General features: G+C 39.0%; 1 protein-coding gene across 1 annotated transcript; it reads left to right on the forward strand.

The window, feature by feature from the left end:
• The first annotated feature begins 890 nt into the window (after positions 1–890).
• Positions 891–8,091, forward strand: LOC129360273 (leucine-rich repeat, immunoglobulin-like domain and transmembrane domain-containing protein 3). The gene is made up of 4 exons (XM_055030374.1): positions 891–1,296; positions 3,264–3,730; positions 6,216–6,521; positions 6,642–8,091. The coding sequence occupies exons 1-4, from the start codon at positions 1,181–1,183 to the stop codon at positions 7,658–7,660; spliced, it is 1,908 nt and encodes a 635-aa protein (XP_054886349.1). The 5' UTR covers positions 891–1,180; the 3' UTR covers positions 7,661–8,091.
• Positions 8,092–8,135: the final 44 nt, after the last annotated feature.

The following is an 8,135-nucleotide window of genomic DNA, read 5'->3' on the forward strand; positions in this document are numbered from 1 at the left end:
TTAGATCAACATAAGAAAGTAAAAATGATAATAATAATTTAGGTTAAGATTGTTTATTCGTTTATTATTTCAATCAACCCAAGAAAGTTGAAAAAATAATTTAAGGGCTTTATTTTATTTTGTCTCATTTTATTGTTTAGATCAACCTGAGAAAGTAAAAAAATATTTATGTTAAGATTTTTTATACTTAAGTTTATATTATTTCAGTTTGTGATTTAATGCATTTCACCACTAGATGTCTCCCATCTCTCAGCTCTTCAGAACCTAAAAAGCAACGTTTCCAGATCAACTGGGCCTCTGGTAAGGATGTGTCGCTTAATTTCACACTGAGATAATTACAGAATTCAGCCTTTAATTTGAGCCATGTGCTGGCGTGGCTTTGAAAATGCATCTTCAAACTAGCAGAAACAGAGAATAGAAAACCAAACCTGCAGCTTTTAAACTCCTTATCTAATATAAATAACACAACAATGGTGCAGGAATCAGGTGACAAATAATGCGCTGATAGTTTGAGCCACTCTGAGTCTGTTGCTGATGTTCAGGTGTAGTTTGGCTTCTCACCTAAAACCACTGATCCACTCTGCCAAGGAAATAAATAATTTCCCAGATTACAGTTTGCATGTTGGTGCCAGACAGAATAACTCTCCTCTCAGGTCTTTCATATCCATCCCACTTAAATAATACAGCATGGAAGAAATTCTTGGAAACTTCAAATAGCTTCAAAGTTAGGGACATAAGTACCTGGTCTAAAAACAGAAGCACAAATGCAGAGGTTGTTAAAGTGGATTAAGAAAAGCGTGGCTGGCTCACGTGAGAGAAAACCTCATTAACCACATGATGAAAAGACAAGATGGAACGGGGCGAGCCACAGTGGAGAGCAGCGGCATGTTGAAACAAGCAGTGTCTCCTGCTGCTGAGCCTGTGTGACCCTGTCACACCTACCAAATCCTTCTCTAATCCCCCCTCCGCCCCAACCCACTGGTCAATCTCGCAGGTCACCTGTACCCATCCGAGATCCTCAGCCTGGGTGCCGCCGTCTCTTACGGATTTTGACGAGTCCTTCTTTTTATTTTATTTTTTCTCACGTTTTCTGGGAATTCTTCTGGCTTCCAGTGAATCCGGATGTCTTTTTTCCTGATATCTCCTCGATGTGAGCGTTTTGGGAGCATAGGGTGACGCCATGCATCGACTGCTCTGTCTGCATGTATTCCTATGCTGTCTCAGTATGGCTCTGTCCTTTTGTCCCTCGCAGTGTACCTGTGTCTTTCATGGACGAGTTGACGGAACAGGAACCAGGTAACCAGAGCTTTATGGAGTATAGACAAAAATGCACCTTTCTTTAAATGGAAGATTATTTACCCCTAAACAATAATAGATTTAGAAAATCTAATTTTAAATAAAATAGTTCTGTAGGCCAGTCAGGGTCCATAACTTTGGATGCAATACTGAATGAAGATTTCTCAGAAACATCCCTGCTGGTGTGTTCAGAAAAAATTGGTGCATGACCCATATAATTGTTGACCTGCTGGCCTTGGCGTTTTAGAAGCAGCTTAAGAACATAGGCACCCAGATAGTTTTACAATTCAATTTATATGAAATATTCAAATGTTTTCAGCTAATGTGTTTCAGGACATTTCACTTTGGACAAATTGTCGTCCCTTACCAACTTCAGCACCTTTACGAGGTCTCTAGCTTGAGTCTCTGTTCTTGGGTTAGTTTGCAAATTTGTAAGTTAAGTACATCGGCAACCATAGAGTTTTACAATACAATTTATATGAAATATTCACATTGCATAGGATTTCCTCTAAGCCTTCTGACCAGTATTAACTTAATGTTATGCTCATGGCATTGTGCTAATCCTTTTATAAGTGAGGAAGCCCAGCTTTCAGTCTGATTAGTTGCATTAGTCCTAGACTTTCTAAGAAACAACTGAAGGCAACAGTTCAGTCCATAAAAAAAACCCCAAAGCTGCAGGTAACTGAGAAATTAGCAATAGCAACAGCTCTTGAGCTAGCATTATGGGCCCTACACTGTACTACTGTACTACTGTAGAAGTTGTTGGGGTTTTTTTTCTTCAGATCCAGACAACTACATGTCATTCCTAAATATTTTCTATAATTACCTTTCAACAGAATTGCTTGGGTCAAAGGTTTTATTGCTCTACCAGCTTCTGGCTTGTTGTAAAGTTTGGCCCATTCCTCTGCAGGACTGAGTTTGGCTTGTAAGCTGCCTTACTGTGTCCACCAATTTTCTATGGTATTGAGATCAGGACTTTTTGACTGCATCAAAGCCTGACTGTTGTCATTAAGCCACTTTGTATGGGTAGGATCATCGGAAGACTCATTCATGCCTTTAACATCTTCTCTGGTTTCAATGTGTCTTCAGGCACACAGGTTTCAACTTTCCCCTCCAAATGTACCAGTGGTGGCAATGAGGAAACACTTTAGTTTTAGTTTTATTAGACCACTGAACATGTTTTCAAAATCAGGATCTTTGAGTGAACTTAAAAAATGTACTGTCTTATTATGTTTTTTTGAAGCATAATGAGCCCATTTCAGCCCATGAGCTTCAGGACTAATTTCACTTTGGACAAATTGTGCTTCCTTACCAACTTCAGCATCTTTACAAGGTCTCTAGCTTGAGTCTCTGTTGTTGGGTTAGTTTTCAAATTTGACATAAAAAACACCTGAACAGTAGCAGATTGTATTACATCACACAACAGAAGTCTGTTTGATGTGTTGCCCTAAAATACAACCACAGGTGTGCCTTCATTGAACTTAAATGTTTAGAATTAACCCATTAAAAGCTTAAAAGGTCATGAACTCTTCATCCAGACTTTTCTATAGTGTTTAATCCTGGACTGCCCAAGTTCAGTCTCTCCTCCAACACACCTGAATGAATGAACCACTTATTACCAAACCACTTCAGAGGTGAATGGCTGATTACTGATTCAGCCTCTTATTCAGATTTGTTGGAGAAGGGATGCCTCTAAAAGTTACTAGACAGTATCCATTGAGGACTCAATGTGAAAATAAACTTCAGAATTTGAAGAAAGTAACTGAATTGAAAGAAAATGTCAGAAGTGTAGCTCTCTCAGTGAAAAGCCATACTTCTGCATTGTATATTATCAAGTCAGAGGACTTCAAAGCCCTTTACACAACAATTAGTCATTCACCTACATTGTAACTTACCAAATAAAAAAATTACTTTATGTTATGATATGTCTTCTAATACAGGTCAACCAATGAATATTTGTCTTTCAGATCTGTTCTCTGTAACGACCCGGACATGTCTGACATCCCCGTCAACGTCCCTGTGGACACCGTCAAGCTCCGAGTAGAGAAAACCGCAGTGCGGCGAATCCCAACCGAAGCTTTTTACTATCTGGTGGAGCTGCGGTACCTCTGGATTACCTACAATTCCATCACATCAGTGGATACGGGAAGTTTTTACAACCTGAAAGTGCTCCACGAGCTGAGGCTGGATGGAAATATGATTTCCGTTTTCCCTTGGGAGTCCCTCAAGGAGATGCCAAGGCTGAAGACGCTGGATCTCCACAACAACAGACTCACCAGTGTCACTCCTGAAGCCATCCCCTATCTAGTCAACATCACCTATTTGGATCTGTCCAGCAACAAACTAACTACCCTGCCCTCTGACCTTATGGATATTTGGCCACCGTTTAATGGTGTGCCCATCTCTTCTAATGCCTCTCAAAAAGTCGTGCTAGGTGAGTGGAAGCAGTTCAGTCCAGCTTGGTTTTACAGGATGATAGGGCCAAGTCAGGACACTTTTGGGGTTGTTGTCAATTCCCTCAGGAGTATATGATGGAGGGGTGCTGAACATCAGGTCACTCTCTAATTAGCTTAGCCTAAGTAGTGCAAAACCTGAAGTGTACTTTACCTTATTGTCCTAATTTGATGCAGAATAATCACCTAAAAAAGGTTTTGAGTGTCATTATAAAACCTGGAAGTAGAACAACTGTTCCACATTCACTCACCATGTTAAACAGGATGAGCCTGTTTAAAATGTAAAATTATTCATAAAAAGTGTTCAGCTTGGGAATAATTCATTTTGATTCTGTTGCACTTCTACTGCAGCCACACATAAACAAACACAAACATGCTTTCCACATGAACAGGAGCAGAATTTGGTCATACATCAAGAAATGAGCCAATGGCCTTTATAAGGTTTATGGTTGGACAACAAATGTTTGGTTACACAATTAAAGGAAATAAGAAGATGAGCAGAAAGAAGGGAATGAATATGACTGATTGAATTCTCTGAACTTTGAATATAGAAAACCATATGCCGATAATATTGGTAAATATTGTCAGGCCCATTGTCTTTTTTCCTCTCTTTCTCATCTGTGCTTCCATCTTTCTGTGACCTTTAACCTTTTGGCTAATTGCAATGTCTGATGTGAGCATTTGCTGCATTCAGACTTTAATCGGTTAAATATTATATTAGTGTAAATCACACATAAATGTATGATAAACGCAACAATTAGACTCCAAAGAGTCCTTTCCAATATTAATATTGCACACACTGATATGGTGATGATATTATAGCTGGGATATATTGTGTAGTCTTCATTTAATCTTTTCTTTAATCAATGATTTCAAATATATTTTTCATATTCTGCTCAACTGTGAGGAAATGTGGTGATTTGACGGCAGCTCCTGCAGACTAGCGGCAGCAGCAATTAGCAATTACCTGTTGGCATCGAATATCTGCTGAGCTTAACGTACAAACTACAATGCTTTTAAGTTATTTTTGATATTTACAGCATTTTTTGAGTGTTACTTGACTGTGCTAAAAAATACAAAATACTTCCCCTTTAAGTAACTGGTGGTAGTCACTAATCTGGTTTGCTCTGTCATTTATTAATGTAAGCACATTTTAATCAGGACAACAAATCTGATTGTATTGCTGAAACATATTGAATAAAAGAAAATCAAATGAATATCAAGAAAACAACGTGGAAGCATAAAATAACTGAAAAACCGTTTACTTGAACAGATCAATCAAGAGGATCTCAGTGAAGGGTAAACTTTTAGATAACCGATTTGGTTTTGAGAAGCTTAAAAAAGGCATTTAAAATATTTGTTCTATCTTTTCTGCTGTAAGGAGTCATTAAATAGATTTAAGAGCAGCCACATCGTCACTGTGTATGCATGCTGTAAAACAAGGCTTCAAACAGATCATATTGTTGCTGTGACTGAAACCACAGTCTTTGTTTTTAACAGAATAAAAGCCTTTACCTCAACCCAACTGCAACTTTCCTGTTCTACTCTTTAAATGTGGCTTTTTGTTCCAACCTGAAAAAAAAAAAACAGACAAGCATTAGAATAATGTAAAGAAATAAATAAAATGCAATTCTTACTGATTTGGCTTCTTATATTTCAGTATATTTCTGTGTTTTTTTCGACTCCCACTGAAAACACACCTCACTGATACTTTGAGCAGCTGCGCTTGAGTCTTCCTCACTCACAACTGTGTTACGTTGTTCACTTTCAGTTTGCGACACGATCAATCAAACTGAAAATCATACAGTTCCAGTAGATGGCCAAGTTGTATCTCTAGTTTCAAGGCATCCTATATGACTTTTGTTTTAATTTTATAATTTGAAATTAATAATTTTTCTATTTTTTAAATCCTTTTACTGACAACTCAGTAAAATACAAACTAAGCATAAACTAGAGTATCATTTGGGCCAATCACAATATTGCCCGAAACTTAAGTTTTTGCTTGTTATAATGTGTACATAGAACCCTACAGGGTCTAAAATGATTTATTGTATGAAGTTTATTTTGGACTTGTGACACAGATTAGGAAATGTTTACTGTAAGTGACCTGATGATGTTTATTCTACAGTAAAGTCAATGGAAACTCTGTTCCCACAAACTGTAGGAAGGCCAGCGGCAGATTACAGGTGCTTTGCGACTCAAGTCAAATTAATCTGTTGAAAGGCTTAGCGTGCGCTGGAACACAGGTTTGTGTACATCAGGTGTTTACTGCCGTACTTATGGAGGTTCTTTAATTAAATAGTTTAATATCTTGTTACTGAATGCAAAGTGCTGACACCTAATCCATCCTTCACTGGCTCCCACAAGAGTCAAATGTTCAGTATTGTGAATTTTCAATAACATAATACCACAAGTTTTATATCAAATTGTAAATAATTCAAATCTCTCATGTCTTTTCATTCCTAGGCCTTCAGGACAATCCTTGGTTCTGTGACTGCAAAATCTCAAAGCTGATAGAGATTTCCAAAATGGCTGACACCCCAGTGATCTTGATGGATTTATTTTTGACCTGTGCCACGCCGGACAATCTAGCCGGTGTTCTTTTTCAGCGTGCTGAACTTGAGAATTGTGTGAAACCATCAGTGATGACTTCTGCGACCAAGATAACTTCGCATTTAGGCAGCAATGTCCTCTTGCGATGTGACGCCTCAGGATCTCCGACTCCAGTTCTTTATTGGACCAAGTCCGATGGCTCTCCAGTTAACAACACAGGTAAAATAAAATGTCTTTTTTAGAAAATATAAGTTACATTTTTGATAAATAAAAGGTGGGTGGAAGTCTTCAGTAACTCCAAACTTTTAACAACTGCTTTCTTTTTGCTCCACCATTCAGTTCAGGAGTCACCCGGGGAAGGCATTAACTGGTCCATCATGAGCTTGCATGGAATCGAGCATAAAGATGCTGGGAACTATAGTTGCAAAGCAAAGAATGTTGCTGGTGCTGCGAAAGCCACCATTTCTTTAACTGTGGCTGGTACCACGAGCACTACTGCTCCCCCAGTACGACCCAACGCTGGAACTGGACCAACCAGCCAAGGCACAGCGATCACTCCACCGACTGACACTTCTAAATCACCACTCACTGCACCAACAGCCCTTCCTGGATCATCAACACCTTCTGCTGCCCAAAAGCCACCCAAACCAATCTCTGGCAACAGTTCCCAGAAAAGTTTGCTCAAAGAGACCAAAACCCAGCAAGGCGGCAGTGGCAAAAAATTAGCAGCGGATGAGAAAAGTAAGAAAACCGACAGCTCAAGAGGTCTCAAAGACCTGGAGATTGTAGAGCAGACGGCTGACAGTGCAGTGCTGCTCTGGACTGCAGGTGGATTATTGAATGATGCCCCACTTACTGTTGTGTATTCACCATATGGGGAGGATGACAGTAAGAGGACGATGGAGACCAAAGCTGGAAGCGGAAAAGTGCTTCTTGACGGACTGTCTCCTGGAATGAGATACTCAGTTTGCCTTGTAGCTAAAGGTAGCGCCACTGGAAAAGATCCTTGCATTGACTTCTACACAGAGGACGGAGAGCAGAACATACTTTTCTTTATCATAAGTGGAATTGCCTGCATTTTGGTTTTGCCTCTAATTGCTCTTCTCAGCTACAAAATTCTTGTCCTTTACTGCAAAGGAAGCAACACATCTTTGGATACAAATGAGCTGGAAAAAGAAAGTTATGTCAAATTTGAGACAATCTCAATGAAACGAAGAACTCTGAACTCACACCCAACTGAACTCTGGGCAAGAAGACCGACGAATGAATCTGAGCGTCTGTTGTTGTGCTCCCGGTCAAGCATCGACTCTCAGATGACCTACAAGAGTGACAGCTCTCGCTCTGAGTATCTCTGCTGATGTCAACATACATTGCCAATAATTTAACTCCATGCTCATCCATCTGCCTTTCAACATTCTGAAGAAAATGACTAAGAAATTATGCATGTCCTTTTTTATTAATGGTGTATAAAGAATGATTGTGATGTACTGAGAATTGTTCCTCTTTAACCATTTAGAAAAGTGTGGAATGGATCACAACAACCCCCTTTATCCTATTCCTGAGCCTTATACTTCATACAGTTCATATAGTGACGTTGTCTTCAATGCCAAAACCATAAGGTTGGAATTTAGTGGTGATCTCAGAGAAAACCCATAATATTCTCCAATACGTCATAGTTTCTGTAAGGATCCAGCTAATCGTTGCCTTACTAAACACAGAAGTACAGTACTGTTTGTGTGTTTGTTAGAACACAATATGTGAATCATTTAATGAATGTTGCCACATTATATTTTCACTTGTAAATAAATGTTTCCTTTGAATATAAGAACTATT

Source organism: Poeciliopsis prolifica, unplaced genomic scaffold (genome assembly GCF_027474105.1).
Source record: "Poeciliopsis prolifica strain line A6 unplaced genomic scaffold, Auburn_PproV2 SCAFFOLD006, whole genome shotgun sequence".
NCBI lineage: Eukaryota > Metazoa > Chordata > Actinopteri > Cyprinodontiformes > Poeciliidae > Poeciliopsis > Poeciliopsis prolifica.